General features: G+C 55.0%; 5 protein-coding genes across 5 annotated transcripts; 1 reads left to right on the forward strand and 4 right to left on the reverse strand.

The window, feature by feature from the left end:
- Positions 1-916: 916 nt before the first annotated feature.
- On the reverse strand, positions 917-4,147 carry CMQ_2114 (duf1212 domain containing protein; the record flags this gene model as incomplete). The annotated part of the gene is made up of 1 exon (XM_014316072.1): positions 917-4,147. The coding sequence occupies one exon, from the start codon at positions 4,145-4,147 to the stop codon at positions 917-919; it is 3,231 nt and encodes a 1,076-aa protein (XP_014171547.1).
- Positions 4,148-7,037: 2,890 nt separating this feature from the next.
- On the reverse strand, positions 7,038-8,917 carry CMQ_2365 (helix-loop-helix DNA-binding domain containing protein; the record flags this gene model as incomplete). Its single annotated transcript, XM_014316323.1, has 2 exons — positions 7,038-8,033; positions 8,858-8,917. 2 exons carry the CDS (start codon positions 8,915-8,917, stop codon positions 7,038-7,040), a joined length of 1,056 nt encoding a protein of 351 aa, XP_014171798.1.
- Positions 8,918-17,089: 8,172 nt separating this feature from the next.
- On the reverse strand, positions 17,090-17,745 carry CMQ_2301 (signal peptidase 1; the record flags this gene model as incomplete). The annotated part of the gene is made up of 3 exons (XM_014316259.1): positions 17,090-17,312; positions 17,389-17,603; positions 17,665-17,745. 3 exons carry the CDS (start codon positions 17,743-17,745, stop codon positions 17,090-17,092), a joined length of 519 nt encoding a protein of 172 aa, XP_014171734.1.
- Positions 17,746-18,846: 1,101 nt separating this feature from the next.
- On the forward strand, positions 18,847-19,797 carry CMQ_2403 (btb/poz-like protein; the record flags this gene model as incomplete). Its single annotated transcript, XM_014316361.1, has 1 exon — positions 18,847-19,797. The coding sequence occupies one exon, from the start codon at positions 18,847-18,849 to the stop codon at positions 19,795-19,797; it is 951 nt and encodes a 316-aa protein (XP_014171836.1).
- A 1,018-nt stretch (positions 19,798-20,815) lies between these two features.
- Positions 20,816-22,618, reverse strand: CMQ_2125 (uncharacterized protein; the record flags this gene model as incomplete). Its single annotated transcript, XM_014316083.1, has 2 exons — positions 20,816-22,259; positions 22,305-22,618. 2 exons carry the CDS (start codon positions 22,616-22,618, stop codon positions 20,816-20,818), a joined length of 1,758 nt encoding a protein of 585 aa, XP_014171558.1.
- Between the last annotated feature and the right edge of the window lie 2,983 nt (positions 22,619-25,601).

The raw sequence follows: 25,601 nt of genomic DNA on the forward strand, positions 1-25,601 counted from the left end.
TGGGCACGAAAGTTGGGTGGGAGTAGGTCGGCGGTTCTCGCGTCGGGCACCAAATAGGTAAAAAACCAGGAAGCGTAGGGTTAGAAGGAAAAAGAAAGAGAAAAAGAAAGAAAGAAAGAAGAAAGAAAAAACGCCACAGGAGAGAGCAGGATATAAGCGCATGCAGACCATGTAGAGGTCTGCACCCAATCGCAAGCCCCAGTTGTCATTGTCTGTCTAAGTTGCCCTCTCGTCTGTCTTGGATCTGCCCTCTCGCCTGTCTGTGTGTCTTGTTGCGCCCTCTACTTCCTGCGCAACGTGCATGCTTGGGAAAGCCGCGGTGAGCAATGCGTGTAAGCCCTCAAACTTGCCCTTTCACACCCCCCTACCTCCTTTTCTATCCCGTGTCTGACTGGTTGGAACGGCAAGCAGTGCCGCCGCCCCCTGATCCTAGCATCATCAGCTGCCTGACCACAGACGTCACAACGCAACATGTCAACCAGGATTCGTACGACCAGCCCCTCGGCCCGACCTCTTCGGCCCCGGGGTCTGACCTTATTCGTTCGCAACAGAGACGCCGGTGGACTGCAGACAGACGTCGGCGACGTCGCATGTGTTCGCCGTATCACAGTGCCGCTTCGGCCACCTGCTTTGCATGCATCAATCTGCTCCTGTTCGGTCTGCAATCGCCGTCTATCGTACAACTCTATTATCTAGATCTAGTGTATGACGCACCCGCATGGGATCTGCTCGTATGCTTTCCCCTTTCTATACTCGTATTTTACCAAGAGAAGAGACCGCGAAGAAAAGAAAAGAAACCAGATAACCAAGTCCTTGAGTGGAAAGCTGCAACATGAAAATAAAAAACAATGACGAGCTTTTCGGCGATCTGCCTGCGTCCTCTCACCGCGCTCGTCCCTCTTGCCGACACACCGCCTCAGAAGCTGAACAGCGCACTGCGCCGCTTTCCTAGTGGGTACACGATCAGCGCGCTGAGAAAGAGCCCGACGGTGATGCCGATGGCCACCTCTATCACGCTGTACAGCACCGAAAAGGCAACGCTGTTGTTGGTTGAGGACGTGACTGTCCCGCCAGCCGTGATTGAGGAGTTGCCGGTTAGCTGGTCGGCTGCGCTGATGCCCGACAGCAGCGATCCGTTCACGGCCAGGCCAGACGGCACCTGCACGAAGATGGCTGGCAGCATGGCTGCAGCTGCGAGGCCGTAGCCCATCACCTCGGCGCTGCCTGGGGCCTTGCGCTCGGCTGCAGCGGCTGCGGCGGCCTCGGCAGCCACTCCGGCCGCAACAGCCTCGCTGCGGTCTGTGGGCCTGTTTCTGGCCGCCGCCTCGTCTTCCTCGTTCCCTTCTCTCGGCCCTGCCCCTGTTTCTGCTGGGGATTCCGATGCTGGTTCCGGTGCCGGTGCCGTTGCCGTTGCCGTTGCCGCGCGCATGTCTGCCCCCTCTCCTTCCAGACGCTTGTTGTAGGGCGGCATGTCAAAAAAGTCGTCCTGGCCGACAGGGTTGCGCGACTGCTCTCTACTGCTGGGATGGCTGTTGATGCCGTGCCAGTGGCCGGCACGCCAGCGCCGACGGCCACGGCGGTCGTCTGTGCCTTTCAGACGGCGGGCAACGGGTTCGAGGTAGCCAGCCCAGAGCAGCAGGAAGAAACGCTCAAAGTAACGGCTGAGGCGGGCATACAGATTGGCAAAGACACCGATGCAGAGGGCGCCGAGCGTGTTGGGGATCTGGGCGTTGCTGCTGAAGTGCATGGAGGCATAGGTGTTGACGGCGAAGCCGGCGACAGAGATGGCGAGCATGATCGGGACCTGCTTCCACTTGGCCTGGTTGATGATGCAGAGACAGAGAGTGAAGAGGGGAACAAAGAGAAAGTACCACGGCCGGCTGAGCGCGTTGGTGCACGAGGTTGCGCTGGTGGCACCGCTGTCGATGGCGCCATAGACGGCCGAACCGATGGTGATGCCATAGCCAAGAAAAAGGGTGTAGATCATGGCGTAGATCATACGCACGGAACCGGCCACGATGCTCTGGCTCTGCAGCTCTAGGCTGCTGCACAGCACCATATATCCCGGCAGGATCAGCGCGATGGACGACTGCGCCAGTGCTGAGAAGCAAAACATTTTCCCGTTGTCGATCGAGCCGGCTGCCCGCGCCAGAAAGGATGTGATCACCGCCGCCGAGATCTCAAACACGTTGGCGTACATGGCGTTGTGCGGAGCCGCCACCAGCGCCAGCAGGCCCACGATGCAGCCCAGCACAAATGCCACCGGCAGGTCGATGAACCGGCCCTGAAAAGCAAACGGCGCCACGCACACCGATGCCAGTCCGTACACCGGCACCCGGATCCACGAGTTGAACTTGGGCCGCCGTCCCATCACCGCCTCCAGCCGCGACGATGCCTCGTCCACGCTGATCAGGTCGTGAACCACCTCTTTGTAGATCCCGTGCACCTCCCGCAGCTTGCCCAGGTCCACGCCTTGCGGCGCCCGCACCAGCTTCACCTCGGCCGTGTGCGTGCTGCTGTCGTCGAAGCTGACCAGCATGCAGCCCGGGATGTACAGGAACTGCGCCTCGATCTCCAGCACCCGCGACGACATCTTGAGGTAGTCCTCCAGCCGGTGCGTCGGCGCTCCGTACATCATCAGCGCTCGGCACAGCTTCGTCAGATACCGGTGCCGACTCAAAACGTGTGCAATGTGCACCGTGATGCGGATCTCCTCCTCTCGCCGCCGCCGTCCGCTGCTGCTGCCGCCGTGATGACCGTTACCGTTGCCACCACCGCCACTGCCGCCCTCCTTGCGCAGCTTGGGTGGTCCCACGCCGAACAGACTTCCCGAGGGTCGGTTGCGCTTCAGCCCAGGCCGCTCGCGCTTCACCCGTTCCGTCACCGCTTGACCGATGTCGGCCGAGCCCGCCGATGCCAGCATCGACGATGTCCCCAGCAGTCCGGCCGACAGGCTGGTTGTCGAGCTTGCGTGCTTTTGGTTCTTCCAAGGCTGTCCCGGCGGTCCCGGAAGCCCAGATTTGCCGTGCTTCGCGCCGAAGATGCCGCTGAGCCGCTTGTTATTGGGTGTCAACGTGCCGCTGCTGCCAGGACCGTCCTGGGGGTTCGGCGATGGTGGCCGGGACGATGCCGGCGTCTCTGCGGGCGTGCTACGCCCCGAGGTGTTTCCCGAAGTGAGACCGGAGTTGTTGTTGTACAGCTTGAGAAGAGATGATAGGACGCCGCCGTGATATCGGGAAGGAGGGGGGACGTACTCGTGGCCGCCTCCGTCAAACATGACTGTCGGTGTCGACGTCCCGGACCGGCCGCCGGCTGCTGACAAGGACGCGTCGTACTGGAAGTCGCCGCTGGTCCCACGGTCCACAGAATTCCCAGGATGCTTGAGACCATGTCCTCTGACCGTGTGCGAGCGCACCAGGCGCAGGGCCGTGGCATGGGCTTGGTCGAGCTCCGACGCGTCGATACCACGCTCCAGATCGACAGCGTCGCCGTCCGGATCACCGTTTCCGTTCGTCTGGCCCGTCCGCCGGCGTCGGCGGAAATGCAGGGCAGATGCCGCCGCTGTGGCCGCGTCTTCCTCGGCATCGGAGTCGCCATCAATGGATGTGGCCCGGGAGACGGGCGTGGAATTAGCACGCTCAACGCTCTGCGCCAATCGGTCGGCACGCTCCTTGGCCGCTCGCTCGGACTGCTGTTGTCGCTCCGAGGGAAAGTAGGTCCGGTTCGGCAGCTGAATCTGTGGCGGCTGCTGTGTCGTCTGCTTCGACGACGACGACGACGATTCTGGCCGGCCCTCTTCCTGCAGGATGAGAGACAGTGCTCGTGTCAACTCCTTGTGGTCCACGCCGTCGTGAGAATGGTCGCCACCCTGGTCTGCGTCCACGTCCGCGTCCGAGTGCGAGTGCGCTTGGCTCCCATGCTGGTCGGTACCAGATTGCTTCGACACCGGTGGTATCGTCTGGGCTGTTGTCGACGTAGCTGGTGCTGACAATCCCGGCTGTGGTGTTTCCCATGAAAATCCGATTTCTTCTTTCAGCGGCGTTCCATCACCCGCCGAGAAGCCTACTCGCTTCTTTTCCTTTGTCTTGGTCGTCGGTGTCGAGCCGCCGTTCTCGGGAGGATGCAATGGTGAGGCCGGACTAGACATGACCGTTCTAGCAGGATTCGGAAAGGATTCGATCCAACACGCCTGCTGTTACTACTGCCAATGCTGCTGCTCGGTTGCTTGCGAGCGTATGAATCTCCGAGAGAGCTCTGAGAAGAGGGATAAGCCCATTCGCCAGGTTGAATGTCCAGAAAAGGGCACTAGGCAGCACAAGGGGCGATTTTGTGTGGTAGATATTGGTCGATCGAAATGATGGAACAAAGAGAAGATTGGTTCAACCGGAGCGGCAGGATGGATCCGGGTTCTGGGTAGCCAGTGTCTGGTTGACTGGGTGTAAACCGGGAGTCGATTGTAGCAACTTTGTGTAATATGCAGGGAAGAAAGCCATTTCCAGTTCAGTCGCACCCCAATTGAGGCCAATTCATGCAGACAATATGTTTTACCTCCTTTACGGCAGTAGTTTTTTCTTCTTTCGTCACCCTTCGTAAGCAACTTCTGCAAATGCTGGGCTTTTAGTTCTATGACCAAAAGAGGAAAGATCGATCAGGTGGCAAACAGTCGAGACAACACAACCTGCTGCTATCCACAAGCACAAATACGGGTACTGCAGCCCAGACACTGCTTTCAGGTACAATGCATTGCCATCGTAGTCGTACGAGTACCTTTCCGAGTACGAGCTCTCAGCGAGTCGACGACGCGATTTTGCCCGGGTCTGGAACGAGCAGAAATGGTGGCCCTTTCGTTGGCGCCTCGGCATGTGTGGATGTTTTTCACACGGAGCGCGCAGACAAGGGAAGCTGCGACTGTGTACGGAGTAAGATACGAGCACTTTACACTAAATGCTCGGAGACGAGAAAGAAAGACGAAAAAGTCGGCAGCTTCGCAGGGGTGGCGTTATCTGCCCACATTTTTCCGGATTCCCCTATCTACGAGTACGACTGCGGTGTATGAGTTAGACATGTTGGGTGCGATTAGACTGAAGATCTCGATGTCCATGACGCCAAACCAGGCCCTACGACAGGCATAGGTGGCATTGCAGCACGCTGGAAAAGTGCCTGCAGAACTGAACTAAATTAAGGGGGGCGGGAGCAAGTGCCGTGGTCTGGTCTCGCGAAACGGCTTTCTGTTCCTGCCCAACCCACGACGGCAAAACCGAACGGACGACCGACCCACAGATCGGCGATGGTGGATTGCTACTCCGTACTCCGTACTGCCGGACGGATGTGAGCGCATTCCGTCTTGGACGGCCGAGAACCAACACCCCGTCAAAACAGGTTCGAAGACGCCGGGGGGGCCAAAATGACGAGGAGGCTTACTCGTACATGCTATGTAGTGCGCCGCAATGCACAGGTATGACCCATGGTGCTGCATGTACACTATCATAGCATCTGCGTGCGCGTTTCCCATGCCTCCAAAAACCGGTTTTCACATGTCCTAACCAGGGAAGCATTCCGTAGGGTCCCGCATTAGCCCCTGTTGGCTCCATTGCAGCAGCCCAATCGATAAGTGGGGACTTGCTATCTCTGCATTTTGCATCGCTTTTGCGGCCAATCTCTCGTACGGCGCAAGGAGCTCTACGACTGATACTCTGTACTCGTATGTCTCTGCCCGGAATGCTCCCAGCGTGTCTGTGCTATGTAAATTACCAGTCTGCTCCTAAAATAGCACACGCACACACAGAAAAAAAAGAATGATCGACAGAGAAGCTCTCGCCCTTGTCATCCGTCTCACTGACAGGCGGATTTCTAGCAAGATGTCGATCATGCCGGCCCGCACTACCTCCGGTGCTTCCCGCCTCGCAGATACTCACTTACACCTTACTCGGATAACGTTATGGTGTGACATAGCTTGAGCGGTTGTCATCGGCCTTACAACGCCCCATCCTTGGCTGCACTGCTTCGGCCGAGAATCAGACCTCGAATTTGTCCTGGTTTTTGGCCTTTTGGCCTTGGCTAGGCCCTGGGGCTATTGGGAATCCATCACAGCCAGACCGGTCCAAAAGAAAATGTTGTGGCGAGGCTGATGCGAGCCATCCCTCTTTCAATCGAGGGGTCCTCCCCGAAAACACCACTGGGACACTCGATGTGACCGTAATACAAGGACGCTCAAGACCTGACTAACGGAAACGTAAAACTGGGACCGCAGGAGCTGCACGATAGAAGCCCTGCAGGACTTGCGCATATTCTCCGATACCTGTTTTCTATTGCCAAAGCACATGGTTAGCGAATCCACGGAACAGCAATGCCGATGTCTGAAGAGGCTTCGCTTATGCTACGACTCATTGAGAAGCCCCGTAGTCAGTGGTACCTAACGATTGGCCTAGATAGGCACCAGAGGTCAAGCTCCTCGATCTAAAGCCCCAAGGGCACCTTCTAGTGTATATCAGATTAGCAAGGTGTCTGAGAGTTAAGGGTGCTTTCGTAGTATTCAAACAGTTATTTTTGTTCCCGTGTATATGTATAACGCTGTTTTGCGTTGGCTGGCTGTACCAGCAAGCCAGCCAGGTCCTTCCACGACCCCGTTGGAATTTCATATCCATTATCAGATCCATTAGAACGCCCTTGTTGTACTGGCAGTGTTTTGCGCCTCCCAAATCCTTCACATGTAGCAGACAGCCAAGCAAAAATGGCTCCAAGCAATCTCCCCCCCCCCCAAAAAAAAACAGCCGAGAAGAAAAGGGAACGGAAAACGCCTGTCGGAAAGCCGATATGTCTGTCTTCCATGCCTAGTCTTCCTGCATCGCATATGGCGCCCAAATATAGCAAATTGCCGTTCACCTCCCTTCCAACATCCCCCGTGTATTGTTCTAATCGGTCGGTCGTTTGTTCTTGGTGTGTACATATTTTATGCGCACCGCTCTCGGCGGAAGGATATCATATCAAGTTGTTGGTTTTTCTTTCTTTCTTTTGCATCTCCCCAGGATATATCGCGTTCAGGATGCGTTACCCATCATGCCCAGGCGCCGGCGTTGAGAGGCGTGCTGCATTATGTTCACGTTCTCCAGTAGTGCCTCGCGCTCGGCGTGCAGCTGCTTTCGCTCCTGCTCCAATGAGTGGATTCGGCGTCGAGCCATGTCGAGAACCTCGGCCTTGCTCATGCGGCGGTCATCAAACTCTCCGTGACGCGAGGCGCCGTCGCTGTCGGTCTGGTTGGCGGGAAGGATGGCAAGAAGTCGTTCGAACTGGATGTTGAGCCGATTTCGGTACTGCTTCTCGACAACATTGTGGTTCTGGCGAGCACGACGCTCTTCGGACGTCAGACTGTCGCCCCCGCCATCGGGGGAGCATGGGGAGGAGTCGCGCGAGTTGCAGCCATTGTCTTCGGGCCGTGTGCTCAGCTTCGGCTTGCGGCTCGCTGTGCGGAGTGTGATATTGTGGTTGCCGCCATGGCCACTGTTTGAGCATCGGTTGGAAGCTATGGAGGACGAGGAGGACGAGGAGCTAGCGGATGAAATGGATTTGGACTTGGTATCGGTTCGAGAAAGGGATTTAGAAAGACTCTTTGCCTTTCGCTTGGACACTTTGGTCTTGCTGGCGATGGGCGACATGGGCTGCTGCATGGAGGCTCGGCCTGATGCTGCTGACGAGGGGACGGTGTCATCTGCTGCGGCAAAGGAGGTTCGCTGGTCGAATGAATCCGTGTGCCAGGGAGGAGTGTTTCCGAGCGCTGTGGGTGACAAAAAGTCGTTGTAAGAAGCCTCGCTTGGTGCTCCTGTGATGGGCGAGTTCAATATGCTGGAAGTGTTGCTGGACCATTCCACGAATTCGTTGCCACCGACATTTTGCGAGTCTGTATAGCAATCGTAGGACTCGCCCTTGTTGTTCAGGTACTCGCCTGGGGCATAAGTCATCTCGGGAAAGCCACCACAGGTGTTCCAGAGAGAGTTGAATATAATGTCCGAAGGAGCACTAATTGGCGACGGCCCGTACTGAAAAGCAGGGTTAGCTAAGTAGGCCTCGGGCGATTAAGCAAAACAATGGACATATGTTTTCCCGGCGTCTTCAAGCTCGGATTTATTTTCAAAAGGGACGGGCGGCTGTAAAGAACACGAGAAAGGACAGCTGGACCACAAATCGGCCGAGAGAGAAAAGCTCAAGCATATCATGCAGTTGGTGTCCAGCCAAACAGGCACCCGATAGGGTGCACCCCTTGGCCGAATGGTGCAATTCCCGGTGACCCACGGTCTAGCCTTCCAGGGTGAGGGGACGATAAGAGACACAAGGACAGTCGCCAGTCTACGCCTCACAGAATTAGGCCTCGCCATAGGCAGCTATCTGAAAAAGGCTGGATCCATAAGTCCGCTTCTATGGTCCTTGAGACCGGACGGGCCACATGGAAAGCCCGGCAACGCTTCTTCAATGACTGGGGAGGAACAAAAGGACTCTTCTGTGGTGAGGATAAAGAGATCGTGAAGGAAGTCCGCCATGCCTTTGACTCACTGGTGGCATTTGTGGCAGGGGATGGTCCCGGTTTGCCACAGTTCAGACTCGCCACTGGCGCCAGGAACTCAGCAGATGCCATGACAGAGTTGGCACTATGACCAGATCAGATGGCCGGCGACAGCCAGGAAAGTCAAGTTGAACACGGAGACATGGAACGAGAATGTAGAACGTGCAAAGTGGCGAGAGCGAGAACGATAGTCGAATGTTCAGACACTTGTAGAAGCATCCAAGCAGCTCGGATTGGGAAACCAGGACAAGGAAAAACAGGTGATGGGGGAAACACAGCCGACCTGGCTGGACAGTATCTTACTTTCATCATGTCAAAGTTCGGATCTTCCTTGACGCTGGAGGCCGCAAGATTCGAGTTCATGTTTGAGAGTGAAGAAGTCACACGAGGAGGATGGGGAGAGCTGCGGAAGAGGCGTGCCTGGACGGCCTTTTCTCAATCGTCAAAGCGTATTGAAACAAGAGCTGGACCTGGACCGTGGACGAAAGGTTGATCTGGTGATATTTGGACTTGTATGGACGATGGTTGGTGGGTTGGGTCGTGCGTTGCCACCGGGGAGTAGTCAGGCGAATCTGGTTAAATATGCACGTTTGTGACGTCTTCCCACATTTCCTTTTCCTTCCTGGAGCACTGGCTTTCTTTATATTCCCCGCGAGAGAGGAGGGGGATGGCGAACGAGACAAGCCGGTGCTGGGGCCGACTTCTGCCCATTGGCTAACTAATGGCCCAGGACTGCAGCTCGAAGTGGCAGTAACATCCGATAGTACTCGTACAGGTAGGGGCGTGTGGTTACGGGACTTGCGCGACTGAGAATCCAGTTTAGTGCGCGTACCTGCCAAAACAGCTGGGGAGAACCGCATTCCCAAGATAGCGATCCAGTGTTATTCTTTGATTGCTGGGGGGGGGTCATCCCTGTGCAGAATCTACAAGTGGCCCGACTATGAAGGGAGGGCAGATCAGGCCAGAAAGGTGTGGCGACATGGTGTTACCATTATTACAGGCAGGTCGAGAATGGGACGTCAACAGCGCTGCAGGCCGGTTGTGGGGGGATTAGAGGGGCGCCGTTTTTAACAACGCCTCGGCCGTTTTCTTTCTTGTGTCAGGACTCGCCTCGTGTTCGCTTACTCCTTGCCAGACTCGTCTTCGCGATCGACTTGCCGTGCGATTACTGGCGGACGGAAGAGCACTAGGGACCCGTAGAGGGGCGATGTTGACAAGGAGTCAGCAGCAGGAGCAGCAGGAGCAGCGGGAGCCAGCAGGCGCCAGCAGCAGCAGGAGCGTTGGCCTATGTCGTAGGCGGGGCAGAGCACAGCCGGCAGGACCAGAGCCGGCGACCGCTGCACTGAGAAAATGCTGTCTGCAAATTCCGTGCCTGCCTGATCTGACTCTGTGCAGCCCAGCCTATTGCGCTCTCATGGGAAAGGGCAACGATTGGCATGGCCTGGCACGGTGGGGTTGCATTCTGAGGCGAGAGGATGGGCCCATGCCTGCTGCTTTGGATGTGGTGCCACTCTGACGCACCTTAAGAACAGCCTGGCCCGGTCTGGCGGGGAAGGAACGAGAAATACGCAGCATCTGTTGCTCTCCCGGTCTGCACATGGCTAGCCGCCATTGGTGCCACCCCGGTCGTGCTTTCCCTTCCATTTATGCCAATGCGTCGTCATGGCATAGAGGCATGCTCTTTACACTGTAGTTCACCATATTTTCACAAGCCTTCTCGCAGCTTTAGCTCTAAAGCTCGGCGCCTTCAAAGAGCCATCTCAGACAGCCGTTAAGCCACGCTTTCCCAGGGTCTTGCGTCTTTTTCCTCTGCCGGATACATCGGAAAATTAACATCAGACGGACGTCGCAGACCCTACTGCAGAAAAAGCGACATCGACAAACAATCTCATGTTCAGATCGTCTTTCGACTTTCGATCAGTTGCGCAACTCGAGGCCTGGGCCGTCTTCGGACTCGGCCGAAAAGTCCAAAGACAATCGACACATAATAATGCGCTGCAGTCTGACGAAAGCATCCCGGGACGAGATTTGGCGCTAATGGTGTCGTGGGCGTGGTATTTCATTTGTTCCGTATGGCGCGGAACCTATACCAGGTTCGACTTTTAGCGGACACACGGATGCCGCGGGGTTGGAGATTCCCGTGACGGAATGGGGAGATAACAGGCCCTACGGCGTACGGATCAGGGAACAAAACGGGTGGACAGAAACCGAGAGACGCAACGAGCAGCGACGAGCAGCGAGCGACGACGAGCGACGACGGAGCAGCCAAGCGCAAAAAGTCACAACCTTTGTCCGCGGTTGTGCTTCGGGGCCTGTGCCTCTGCGCTTCTGCATTTAAGAAGAGAGGGGGTGCTCTGCTAGGACGCCTCCACTGGGTCGGTCTCGCATCCCAGAGACAAGTGTTTCTCCCCGCTCGAAGCGGTGGCCGGTCTCGACTCGGAAGCCATTACCATTTTCGTCGCACAGCGTGGCCGACCAATACGCAATGCGAACAATCACCAGTCCAATGTCCATACAGGATTCGCAGCAAGTAATTAGGCCGGGGCCGGGAATACGGTGGAAAAAAAGGCTGGACGAGGAAGACCGCGACAAGTCTTCCGCCAGTTCTCACCGCCAGTAGCCCCGACTTGGAAGGGCGGGCGGGCTTCCTTGCAGGCTTCCTGGCCCGCCTTGCAGGCTGACAGGCCGGCAAGCTGGCAAGCTGGCAAGCTGACAATCTGGCTAGTTGGCAGGCAAGCTGGCAGGCAAAGCTGGCAAGTGGCAGACAAACGGCCCCCTCCTCTTGTCCGGCCGAGCTCGACCGAGTGCGTTGGCCTTGCTGGCTCTCCCTTTGTCCACATTCCTACATTGTAGTATGCGCTCGCGTTCGCTGTGGCTGAGTGAATTTGCAGCCACCCGCTTCAACGGTCAGCCAAGCTCGTGCACAACACCTGTCAGTGGACACCTTCTCCACCATTCCCCTACTCTGGCATTTGCGAGTAACGAGCTCGGGCCTATCATCGCCAGAGCGGCCGACGGCGGGTCTCACCGTCAACCAAAGTATCGACTGCCAAGTGCTCATTCCTGCCCTTCTCCATGAGTATCCCGCCTGTTGTCTCGGCCGGATGTGTACGAATAATGACACGCTTTGTTGTGGACCGCCGGAAAGGAGCTGAACAGAATCCGTACGAATACGGAGCACAGCTGCACAGGCGCTTTCTGATACTGCTCAATCGGCACCGCCGGAATGTGGCGACACTGCCGGTACTGAAATCACAGCTCGATCTTCCGTCTGCGATGCTTGCTGTTGGCAGCAGAAGATCACGCACTCCTTGCAGCACATCACCCCCCGATGCAACCCCAGCTCCAATTTCGCCCCTTTCGTCCACCGGAAGAGGGGCAGATTCTTCCTAACGCGTCAATTGGACAAAGGGGGGCAAACGGTAAGGATCCGTCTAGCACGGCTATATGCACGCAGGACGGAACAACAGCCTACGAGTAAGGTTTTGTGCAGAAAACAGCCCAGATACTGGAGCAGGTGGCGGTTGTGACACCGCCAACTAGCGGAAACTCTACCCCTCTACCTTGCTTGCTGGGCCGGTCTGGCCAACGGCATCGAAGCGGCACTAATCACGATAGAAAGGCGACAGCTTTGTTACTCGGCATATGGAGCTCCAGCTCTCCCTTTACTCACAAACAATGCAACCTTGTTCCACGTCGTGGTCTTTGTTCTTCGTCTCAAGGAGCATGTTTTTACGTTATGGCCATGCGAGTTGCAGAAAGACACCCCTGTCGATGGCCAGACCGAAGCAACCGATACAATCGTCCATCTCCATTATTGTGGCATCAGCAAACGATCGCAAGAATTTGGAATGTGCTCAAGATCGTCGTGCCTTCCATCAATGAAACCTCTTCCCTCGTAATTCTGGCCGTTTCTCCGCTTAAAGCGGCCAAACACTCGATACTATCATTGCCAGCACATCTGTGGACGACCAAGACAATCCGAGCCTTGGAACCACCTGGCCCAAAACGCCGCTCGTTGGATTGATCGTCCCTCTTGCCCCACATCTAGAAGACATCGAAGACAGCTGCAGTCTTGGCATGGACCACGCCGTAAATAAGTGGCCATCGTATATACCGTTACGAAACTCGTGTCCATACCCTAATGCTGCTCGCAAAGCACATAAGCAAATGAGGCAAGTCCAATCTACGACAGGGGAGGAGACGCTGCAAGTAGCGTTATGCACAACAACAAAAGCGGTCTCACAAACATCCCTTGATGCCTTGTCATTTCTTTTGGACGACATGCAGGACGTGCGGCTGATATTGGTCCATTGAAAAATGATCGGTGGCTGTGACAACTCGACCAGATCACACAGTAAGCTGGAGATGGTGACTTACCGACTGTTCGATGGTCGGTGACACGTTGAAAACGAGAGGGTAGGACGCCAACGGACAAAACGGAATGTCGGCCCCGCACCCTCTGCCCCTCTTATTCTCTTCGGGGTGATATTTACAGGATGGCGGAAGAGGATATGCCGAGGCCGACGTCGGGCCGGCGAGAAGAGAAAGCTGAAAGGGGCCTGACATCTGGACAACCTTTACATGACGATGGCTCTGATCCCCGTCAACATTCGGCACGGGAGGGGGCGAACATAGATTCCGATTCATGTCAGGTAGCAGATTGTGTGGGGAAGTGTGAGAAGACATCAACGAGTTCTATTTCGATAATCAGGGGGGCGTCTAGGGGCTTTAAGGGCGACCTGCAAACTATACTGTCCTACTTGTGCATCTCCGAACGCATCGGGGGGCTGACAGCCGCCTTCGGTGCGTCTACGGAAGAGAAGTGCAAAGCTATACGACAGTCCAAGACAAGGGAGACGACGTGACGATCAAGAAGGATTGGAAACCCAGGTTTAGACGACCGTCTCAGATAGCATATAGCCTCTTACCCGGTTTTCTCTTCTTTCTACTATGTAGGTCTAGTCTCCCATAATCCTTCTCAATCCTTTGCGCTGGTATCATGAAGTTGTTCATTCAATTCGCAAAACGCCTGGCGCGAAGAACGATCCTGACTGGAGGCAGCTGGTGGAGCGCAGTGGTAAGTAAAACACCATCTCCGTGTTACATTTCGGATAACCAATGGGCGTAGCTTGCCGTCAAAACCTCAAAGGGTGTAGAGATAAGAAGTGGCAAGACTCGAAAAGACAGCCATCCCCAGCATACTCTAGACCGTATAGTGCCCTTTCTAGTCGTGCCGAGGATTAGCTAGAAGGCGATGGAAAATCGTCGTATAGGGTGGTAGTATATTGACCAAACGACTTTCACCCCTGTTACGGGGGCATGCTACTCACGAAATGTCAAGCACATCCAAATACGCACGGATACCCTCTGAACGGCCCTGTGGGGTTACTGTTTGTCTCTTTGTTGCTTTGAAACGCCACCGACAGTAAGCCTAAACGAAGGTCTTCCTTCCTCTACACAGATCTGAATCGTAGGCGGCATCGCTTTACGTCGGCTCTATTCGCATCGTGACAGCTGACCTCCACTGAGGGACGTTTGATAATAGTATGGCCCTAGGCCACTTGACGAGAGTACATACAATTCGCTGTTGATCTCGGACTCCTTTAGACAGGCCTGAATAAGTTACCTATAGACGACGCGAGTGCTTTTCAATAGTCGAGATCGATATTGGAAGAGAGCCTACTAATACCATCACGAACGTTCTGCGTTAGATATCATTTACCCTCTCCTCATACTTGCCGACATGTCTACGAGTACGGGGATGCATGGTGATACCACGATGCTATCCGATGACTCTGAATTCTACCACAGTAACACAAGCACAAATTTTCAGCATCACAAGTGGCGAAAAAGCCTGAAAAAATAACTGCGACTTCTGATTCCTCTGACGAATACGGATTATCGGCCACTTCGTGCATGGCGTGTTGCATCCACAGACAAAGACGGCTGGTCCGTGGGCCTGGCACAGACTGTATTCAGTCTACCGCGCTACTGTGCATATGCCAAACCCTGGCTACAGAAATTTTTCGATATTTCCATTGCCTTCTGTTTTTCTGCCTTCAAGGCCTGAAAGCTCTGTCTCTATCCAGCAATCATCTTGCCCTCTTCCAAGATTAAGTATGATTTTTTTACCCCCTATTAGTTACGGACGATAGCTAATCTGAAACTGTGCAGCTTCCATCGGAAGAGACAGACTGCTCCCCTGAGCCGTTCGCCCAATCCTCGAAGACACCTCTCGGATCCATACATGTACAGTGCGCCGTGTAACAAAGCCGATGCCGAACCCCGACAATGAGAATAATAAGGGAGAAGGGAGGATCTTCTCTAATTGGGATTGATACAGAGACCACCGTCGTTGTAAGGCCAGAAGAGAATTCATACGATTAGACAACTAGTCGCGTACCGGACCCCTGCTTCTGCCTCCGTCTCTTCCTTTGTACCTCGGCCAAACCTTTGGCTTCAGATTTCCCAGGACGGATAAAACGCCTAGTATTGATCGCTACCGCGAGCGAGGGTCTCAAGAACTGCACTTTGAGCTACTTGACATGGCAAACAGTTGCGGGAGACGCTGTTCCAGCGAGAAATACAGAGACGCTGACCGTCTCGTAGGGACCCGAAATATATGCTAAGAAGCGTTCAGTGACTGCTAGCGAGTAGCCCTTGTCTGCATGGCACCAAACAAACTACAGAAAGACAAGAAATAAGCCGGGAGAATAATTCGGACAATATGAATGGTGTATACACCACTAGCACACGTCGAATGTGCGTAGGTCAAAAGGATATCGTTTTGCGCATAGCCTCTTCCCACGCAGCATTTTCTGGCTTTTACAACAATATATACTCCATACAAATTTCAAACACTTTACATAGACACAAATCAAAATCGAAATTAGACTAGAGTTAATTGGATGAAAGTAAAACGAAGTTCTTTTCGCTGTAGCTTACTTCAACTAATATTGTATTTCAAGAAAGTTACTAGTTTTGCTCCTCACATTTAAAATTCAAACACTCCTTTTTTTATGCACTTATGAATTTTCACCCCCCCTTGAAGTATGAGAAATCTTATTGATGCTAAGGAGAAACCCATTGGCAGACTACATACTCTTGGTATTCTACGGGGTATAAAGGAGAGTTTACATGTAAAGCGCTAAATGGGGAGAAGGAACTTAGTCGACGTACTAAGTTCATCCGGTCAAAGATGTTGCGCTAATAGGCGAAGAAGAAAGTAAGATCCCGAGACTAGCAACGACAACATAACATAAAATAGAGTGAATGCTGAAAGAGAGCTAAGCGGCATCCATGCAGTCTATGCGGCACTTGGGGCCCCCGAGTTTGCAAGTAGAGTAAACACGGCTTGTTTTTCTCATTTGGTTTTCAGCGCCGTCGACAACCGACCTGAAAGTCTTTGAGTCATATGCATAGTAGCTGAGGTCTGTGTCCATGGTTCTGACAAGGAGAACATCAGTAGCCGGGCTCTCGAGACGTTTAACAGCTAGAGCCTCCACATCAATACAGGAGCGTAGTATGTAGGAGCAAGTATGTTTCAGACAGCGCTGAGCTGCCCTATTTTGCCTCTCGGCGTTAGCCCGGGACGGGAAATTCAACGATGAGACAGACCTAGACATCAGCTTATGGACGAACACTGCGGACGTCTTCGGATATGTCCCGTACAGTGGATGTTGAAGAAAATGGGGCTGCGAGTATAGGCGACTGTGATTCGGAATGAGGGTACATTGCATCTTGCTTCGGCGAGGCGGTTCTATAAGACATTGTTGCTCTCGGTCAGGGAGATATGGCTGGTAGGATCTCACATATTCTGCCAGTGTCTCCCAAGCTCTGGCATATCCAGGATCGTCGTCCTCTCCGTCTTCGTCATCAATAGAAACACATGGGGTGTCTACTCAGTACGGCTTGTCGTGCTGTCAAGTCTTCTCTAATAGCTGATCTCTCCAGGCCTTGGTCGCGGCGCCCACAACATACCACTATGTCACAGTCCTGCTTGTTTCCCCGGCTGCCACGGCGCTCATCCGTTACGTCGGCAACGATCTCACGATGAGAGCAGGTGTTTGGTTGCCTCGTTGGTGGTTTGTGTGGACTGCTCTCTCTCTCTTTCTCTTCCGTCTCACCTCGTCGATTGACACAACCGGCACCTCTTTCATCGCCTTTTTCCATCTCGGCCTATGGCAAGCAGGAGCAGCCATAGGTACACTTAATTCCGTGGTTTTTCTGGGGAATAGATTCAAGCCTTGTGGCAGGGCCATCCTTGCTGCATGCTTTCTCGGTAAAATCAACCTGGGTTCGTATTGATCGTTAACAGAACCCTTTAGACAACGCTCAGTAGCTGTCAGCACCGAGTATTGCATCGTTCCCGGCTTTGATAGTATTCATGTTCAGTTCTATACACCGCTGTGAGCTCCAAAACGTATCCTGTGCCTGCAAATAAAGAAAGCCACGCGCCGGTTCCCAAGATGCCCTGTCGCCTCTCTTTTTCAAATTTCCGTCTTCCGACCAACTGCCCAACCGTGCGGCCCCTTACTCGCGTTGCAGTACGACGAGCACTCCCATCAGGCCCAGCATGACCTTTTTCAGCCACGGATGCTCTGTCAAGAGGATGGTCACGTAGCCGACAAACGGCACATATCCCACCACGCTGCCCACAATGTCTTTCCGCTCGAGGTAGTCCTGACCCTGCGCGTACAGATCGGTGTCATCGCCGGCATTGTTATCTCCCTTGGTGAGCAGTTTTGCATGGGGTCTGTGGCGGCGATCGTCAGCTGCGGTTCTCCCTCGTCGTTCTCATATGCCAGTCTGTTTCCACCGGTCAGACTCACCCTGTGCCAAACTTGCGCACGATCCGGTGCACAATGGGAATGTCCTTTCCGCGAACGTTGTAGACCACGATCTCGCCGACGTCGGTTTCCTGCAAGAGGTTGCGATTCCACAAGAAGAGCAGGTCGCCCCGCTGAAAGGCCGGCTCCATGGAGCCGGAGAGGACGACGACGATGGGCGAGGACGAGTCAGAGACGACAGAGAGTCCTTTCCAGATCTGGGACATGTCAGTCAGCCATGCTTCTAATGCACAGGGTACAGGGTCACCCGGGGCGCACCATAAAGGCTGTGGACAGGATCAGGCCAAAGTTGAGTATCTGCGAGGCCAACTGCCTCGGTTTGGCGACGGCGGACAGCATGGCTGCGAGGGCAAAATGCGAGTATGTTTTTGGAGCGGGTGTGGAATTTCGGGTGCGCGCGTCTCATCTGCCGATTTGTATGCGTGGCAGAGCGCAGTTCTGTCGTCGCCTGAACCAGCTTTGAAGCTGGTTTGGAAAGCTTCGGCGACGCTTATGTGTCCCTTAGTTTTGGTGAGCCCGGTAGTGCAGAGTAGATCAAGCTTCTGATTGGACAGCATGGCTCCAATATATATGGGTCCCTGAGTGGCCTGGAGGCAGTTGCCAGCGGCCACTACCTGCCCGTTACGGCGAGTTTTGGCACGAAGAGCCCCAGATGCTGTAGAACAGGCGGAAACCTTGAAGTCCAGAAATGGACAATCACTTCTGCGAGAGCGCTCGTCTGTACAGATGGCAGCGTGCTCGGATCGATCTTTACGCAATTCATGCGTGAACGACAGAGAGCAGAGGACAGTCGCCCTGTTGCAACGAATCGACATCAGGGCCAACTAAAGGTGTTGCGCGGGCACATGCTGCATGCAATATGCACGGCAAGGATGCTTGCTGCAAGACCGGAGTGCATTCATTCACGGGGTTGAGGCCACCAACCAGGGCCAGTCCAAAGATAAGATACGAATGCTGGGATCCCATGGTGAATGAGGGAACGGCCAGTCAGCGACCAGAACGAGCAGTAGTGCCAGCAAAGGAGGCTGTGCATGAGATGCAGACCTCTCAGAGTGCACGGAAGAGCAGACAAGACGGTCAAAACGGGAAGACTCCCGAGCACGACGTCGACAAATGGGCTGGCCTGCTATGCTAGCTGCAGGCCAAGGCAGCAACGACAACGCGATTCGAGGAAACAAACAGCCGCCGTATAAATATGGTTCATGCCCCTCCTTCTCTCGACTCTGCCTTCTTTTTTTCCCTTCCCCCCACACACAACGAAAAGGGCCGCAAAGACATGACATAGGATACAATCCTGCCCGGGTCCCTGTCAATTCTCTTGTTGTGCGTCACGCTTTCTTTTTTCTTTTTTCTTTTTTCTTTTCTTTTTCCCCAGAGCCTCGGCTCTTGGCCGGCTCTTCCTATCGTTTGCTCGTCCGTCTCTCGTTTCGGCCAACAAACATGTTCAAGCGCGCATTTCGATCGCAGGCCGCCGCCCCGACGGTGGACCCGCAGCGCCGAGTGGACAAGTCGGCACGACTAGCAAAGCGGAGTGGTGGAGGTGGTGCCGGAGGACCCAGCGGCGGGTCGTTTTCGACACGGGACAGCACGCATAAACTGTCGCGGCTGCAGCGGTCGCTCTCGCAGATGGACGGCCAGGACGAGGTGCTGATGGCAGACGGACCGTCGTCGCGGATAGCTGCACCGCCGTCGCCGATCGTCACGCTGACAGTTGGCCGCGAGGGTCGGCTGTTTGCTGCACACGAAGACGTGCTGTGCCAGAGCCCATTTTTTGAGGCGCTATTCCGGCGCAGCAGCAGAAACAAGAACAGCAACAGTCCGGACGTGTCGACAACCAAGCGGATCGTGCTGCCGGAAGAGGAGCCCGAGATCTTCTCGGCCGTGCTGGAATACCTCTACAAGGGCGACTACTACCCGCGCCTGGTGCACAGCCACAACGGCAATGCCTGGGAGCTCGAGGACTCGACGCCGACACCCGAGACGTCGCCCCCAACGGCCGTAGAGCCGACGGTGTTCCTCGCCAGCATGGGCCAGCACCTGCTACGCGATACAGTCGTCTACTGTGCGGCCGACCGGTACGGGCTCGAGGAGCTCAAGCGGCTGGCCCTGCGCAAGCAAGGCCTGCAGAGCGGCATCGACGTGGCGACGATTCTTCGGAGCGCGCAGTACTGCTACGGCCATACGCCTGACTCAGACAGCCGGCTGCGCGCACACTACCTGGCGCTTATCATCCGCTGTCGCAAGACCTTCAAGCGCAGCGGCACGATGCAGGCCGAGATGGAGCGGTCTGGCGAGGGCGGGAAGCTGTTCTTCGACCTGTTTGTCGCGCTGTGCAACCACCTGGACGACGTCATCGATGCCTCCAATGCCAGGACGCCCCGTACGATCTGAGGGGATGGTGCGATGATGTGTGGCGACGACGTTGTGGCGACAACAAAAAAACAACAAAAACAACTCTTTTTGATATCCTTTTTTTCGGCATTCCGGCATCTTTCTTCAATTGTACTACGACACAGTAACGGGACAACATGGTGTATTTCTGCTCGGCGTTTGATCTTGTTTTTCCCACCGTCTTCGGCCGGCACTGCGTCGACTTTGGACCTTCTGAGCTTCTGCTTTTCTGCTTTCTCGCTTGCAGCTCCCGACAAACGCCTGGACACCGTGGATACGAAGATGCGCCGAAAGGGTGATTATGAGGACGAGGGGAATACCAGGGGGGGGCCAGAAATAAGGCTTTGTCATCAGATTGGAACACCATTTGGGAGTCGTGCTTGCTTTTCTCACTCTGCTCCGTCACGTCTTCACTTCCTGCGAGGTTGGTCGACTATTCTGATGCTGCTCGCTTCTTTTCTCTACTTTTTTCTCTCTTATCTTTTCTTTGCCGCTTTCTGCATCTTCTGTCTTCGCCTCGACTTGTCAATGGGAGCGAGAGACTGTGAGGACCTGATCTCGGACTGTCCTCTCTTGCCAGAGCCGCGTTGATCGTGCTGGCTGGGACAAAGGTGGGAAGAAAAAGGCTGGACCTGAACATTCGCCGCCGAACGAGTTCCTTCAACTGTACGACCAAAAAGAAGAAGAAAATACCCCACCAAGACGATATGGACAAAAAAAAAGACAGGACGGGTCTGGCTTGGAAGCCAGTGGGTGCTGAACACAACAAAAAGAAATGGACGCGCCACTCACTTCTACGGCCCAAACGGCCACCTTTTACTTTGATCACGACACGACGTTAAACGACTTTACACTTCTTTTCTCGAGACAAGATTGGTCCTTTGGTCTCCTTAGTTGGATCTACCGACGACTTGATTTTGTATCTTTCCTCTAACTGCGCCCTCAGCAGAAATGAGAATTTGTGGCCAACTCTGGACCGTGACCATGTTCGTAGTATCTGATATCGGAAAGTGTAGTCTCATCCGGTCGTCTTCATCTGCTGCTTCCGCGTCTCTTTCGGGTTCGGAGCACCGGCCCAGCTCAGCACAGGACTGTTCAGTAGCGGCTCGACGTTGCGCGGCTGGATCGACGCCTGCAGCACGGACTCGAGCAGCATGCGGACAAAGTCATGGGCTGGCGAGCGGTCGTGGCGATCATGCTGCTGCTCGCATAGCGCATCCTCGAGCATGTCGGCGTGGGCGCCGTCTCTTTCGGCCAGCCACACACGGGTCTCGGGCGCGAGCTCGTACTCAATCAGGAGGCCAGCGGCGTCGAGATGGCGGCGGAAGGCGTAAGCGACACGCCAGCGACGGGCGACGTCACGGGTGAGCGGGCCGCCAACATCGGCATCGAGGGCCAGCAGGCGGGCGACAATGGCTGGCGGCATGTGGTGGCGGCTGCGGGTGATGTCGTGGAAGCGTGGGAAGACGGAGAAGTAGTAGGCTGGCACGAGGTGGTGGTGCTGCTGCAGGATGACGGCTAGGGCGAGGTCGATACGGCCGGGCAGCCCGACATCCCAAGTCGATTGCAGGAGGCTGTAGTGGTGCTTGAGACGAGCATCGCCAGCTTTGTCAGCATTGGCTTTGTCATCTTTGACTTTGTCAGCGTGGGCCTTGTCACCGTGACCACACTCGTCGCCACCATGGCCACCGACCATGTCCTCCAGTACCCCGTGAAACTGTTCGTACGCTTTCTCGTACGCCAGGCTAGCGACGTAGCAGGGCGACGGTCCGGCCAGCCAGGTTGGCGGCTGGAAGAACAGCAGCGGCACGGCCGCACTCCACTCCCAGTCGATGATGCCCCGGATCGTCAGATGCTCGTCCACGATGATGTTGGACCACCGCAGGTCTGTGTGGGCCAGAACAAACGTGTGGTGGTCGTGTTCGTGTCCTTGCTGGTCCAGCACGTCGACCAGCCGGCCGCGCAGGTCGTGCAGCGCAAACGCCTCCATGCGCAGGTTCGCCAGCGAGGCGCTGGCCATGGGTACATCAAAGGCAGCCTGCAGCACATGCAGCTGTGCCAGGACAAAGTCGGCAGCCGTGCGGTAAGGGCCAAGCGTTGTCGAGGTCGAGGTATGGCCACGCGTCAGCCGCTGCAGCTCGTTGTAGCCGGTACACTGCAGAGGGCCGACGATGGGGTCAGCCTCGGGCCCGGCATCCGGTCCCGGCATCAGCGAACCGCCTGTGGCAAAGGTGAGGCCGCGCAGCTGGGCTAGCACGTCGAGCAGCTGGCTGTAGAGGCGGTGTTGGCGCGCCGGCGTGTCGTCCAGAAAGGCTGCCAGGTCCAGCGGCTCGCCAGCCACAAAGTCCACCACCAGAAAGCTGCACTGCCGGGCCTCATCATCTGGCGACCGGCCCAGCGCCACGTCGTGGCCGTGGCCATGTACACGGGTCACTGGAATCGTCGTCTTGCTCGCCACGTATCTGGGATGTCAGCTCATGTCCAACTCCACCTCATCCTCCACTCACCGCATCGTCGCCACCTCGCTCTCCACCTTGGCCCGCACATCGTGCAGCGCCGGCCCAATCGGCACCCGCACCACCCATCGCGTCTCGGCTGCCCCGTCCGTCGCTGCGAGCTCCACAAAGAAGCACACGTTGAAGCTGCCCCGCGCTGGCTCTTGGAACGTCCGGCACGCCCGCCCGCCGCCGAGCCGCGACGCAAGACCGCAGACGGCCGCTGGGTCGATCGCGTCCACAAACGCCTGCTTGGCTTCCGCATCCTGCTCGTTGGTTGGCGGCCAGGAGACCTCTTGCTCTGTCATCTGTCCGTCGGCGCCCATGGTTGCGGAAGAGGGGTCGAAATCTCGTACCGTCCGACTTTGGCTTCAGGTGACAGAAGTTGGCTCGGCAGGAAGAGACTGTCTACTCGTTTTTCCGGCGGACTCCTGGCCTCTCCAATGGCAACACGCCGACGTGGGGTTCCCTGTGCACTGCCTCAAACAAGCATGCAGCAAGTGCCCAGGCCGCTAACAAGCGATGCCCATTGGCCCGGAAGCCCATGTCAAACAGCCTAACGTAAAGATTTGCCCTGTTTCGTCTGATCATCGGTGGGGGCCCGGAATATTCTCTCTCGTGGCAGTTTCAGTGTCTGAACATATTGGGCGATTGAGTGATAGAGTCTGCCAGACGACAAGCCAAATTGAGGTCGCAATGAGACTTGTCTCGGCAAATTGATGGGACAAGAGACTGCGTACATAGTGTAGGCACGAGTACCCACTTCAACATCCAATGGGCAAGATGGCCGAGCGGTTAAGGCGCTAGCTTCAGGATTCCTGGAACTTGCTAGTGTGGAAACACGCGTGGGTTCGAGTCCCACTCTTGTCATCATTTTTTTTGCTTTTTCACTGTCATCACAGTGAGTCAGATTGCCCTACGGAATACATTATGTGATCTTGATTACAAATAACATCTGTTTGGCAAGTACAAGGCCCATAATTGAGTTGTGCAAGTACGTTCTACAGGTCTGTTGATACATATGAAACAAGGTTAGATAATGCGACGCTTTTCTTCTCACCTTATCTAGTCTTTTCCTTGTGACGTAATGAGCTTGCAATAAGTCTTATTATATATTTCACTAGGATACACTTTACTTTCGAAATTGTCTATTAAGCTGTTGCGTCGTTGGTGGTATTTAATGCTTTAAGTACGGCTTTCTGCATGCACCTCTCGGCACTTCTCTGTTTTCCCTCTACCGTTTCTTTCCCAACGAGGACATCGGCTGTGCATTGGACGGTCTGTACAATCAACTAAAGGGATCGACTGTTGCACAAACGCGGCTCTCCAAGGGAGACTGGACTTGAAGTGCCAGCGTGACAAAGCGATAGACCGGCTTCAGAGACGAGGACGCCAGAAAGCTCTTGGGGACTTGGCTAGCCCAGTCCCCAAGGGGCCGAGTCTGAAAACTGGCCACCTCACTAGCAAGGTTGCTGGGTCTGACAGCAGCGAGAACAAAGGTTGGTAGCCTGCCTGCGTCTGTTTCACAGTGTATATAACATATTTATCTCACTCTTTCGTCATGCCTTTTCTTAGCTTCGGCCATCTGCATGGCTGCACCTCTGGTATCTCACACTTTCCAAATCGTATGCATCTGCCGGTCGGACAGACTGAGTCGCTCTCCTACAGCCGAAGATATGACTACACACAGTCCTCTGATGCCGATCTGTTTCTGTATCGAGATGGATGCTGGGCTTAGAGTTGATAACGGTTGCCGCTAGCGACGGACATCCACCGCATAGGCCGTCCTCCTGGACACCCGGCTCCTTATCAGCGAGTGAGCAAGCACAGACGGCAGGAAGGGTGAATGTGCATCGAAAGTGAGAGATAGAGGCGTACAATTTACCTAAAATGGGAAGTAGATGGCATCATCCCGCGTTTGTAAGAGCAATGCTGGGTATATAATCGATGGAGGGCTCCCCATATCAGTTGCTTCCGTCTACTTCCGTCTCGTCTTTATTCGTTCTCTGCTCGCTCTGCTCGCTCTCTTCGCTCTCTATACTGCCAGTGTCCTCACACATCTGTTCATCTCTTCACCAGCCTTGGGGTTCGTTCGCTCAGCACACAACCGCACAAGCACGATCTTGCAATGGTCAAGATCCCTATCATCGCTGCTGTCGCGGCTCTGACTGGCTTCACCGTGGCTGCTCCTCCAAAGGGCACCGGACCGGCGGCCGTCTGGCCAAAGGGAAACTGGACAACCTCATTTCCGACGCCGACGCCGTTCAGCCCGTCTGGCCCCGTTCCTGGAAAGTGGTGGCGCGTCTAGAACATCGATGGGGTTTCAGCGCCGAGCATGCGCTGACGATCAAACCTCTAAGACCAGTTGATGGTTGCGCAGCTCAAAGTCAAGCTGGAAGGTTGGAATAGATGGACTAGCTTGAAGGACTTTTTTTCTGTGGGCTCGTGTGAAGAGAAGCATCCGCACATGCAGCCGAGGCATACATTAGGTAGACTTTAAAGAAATTCGTTCGATAACAGCTGTACTTTTGCGATGGCTCCAGCCGTGCAGTGCAACATGCTAACGGTCAGACAAAAGCACTGGTCCAATTAACGAAGTCGAGCGATGGATCGTAACTATATAATGCATATTCTATGCAACCCAATCTATTCTGCAATATGCTTTTGGTCTGTTTGGGCCGACCGTTCTTTTGACCGATGCGTGTTGAGGTTTGTTGAACTGCATGTAATGGCTAATGTCTTTAGCCTACTGTGCCTGCCTCATGTTGTCTCAATTTGGACAGGCGCTGAACTACCCTGAGAAAATAGATGCTCAACATATCGTTATGCCTAAGAGGAAGCGCACCAAGTGTTGTGGTCGCTGAATAAAAGTGCTCCTTGGGGTGCTCGAACACTGTGGCTCGCGGGCGACTATCACGTGCGATGAGTCATCCAGTGGCGAAGGCGAGCGAACAATCCCGTCTTTCCCCCTCGACCACGTCCGGACGTCCCCCACCCAAATACCGAAAAATTTCTCGCTTTGGCCATCGCCAGTATCTCCCTCTCAATCGAACTGACAAACGCGCGACGGAACGCGACGCTGCGATAGAGCGATAAAGAGCCGAGCGAGCAGGACGAATGCAGAGCGAAAAAGAACAAGAAAAATCCACGTACAGACGGAAAGAATTGCCCGGCACTGCATTGCCCAAACGATGGGCCTGACTGTTGGCCGGTAGTCTGCTTGATTGTGAATTTGAGACGCTCAAACAGGGCAATTTCCGACGCTTTTCCCCTTCACATTCCACTCCACTCCACCCTCACACCCTCGCC

Source organism: Grosmannia clavigera, assembly GCF_000143105.1.
Source record: "Grosmannia clavigera kw1407 unplaced genomic scaffold GCSC_156, whole genome shotgun sequence".
Lineage (NCBI taxonomy): Eukaryota > Fungi > Ascomycota > Sordariomycetes > Ophiostomatales > Ophiostomataceae > Leptographium > Leptographium clavigerum.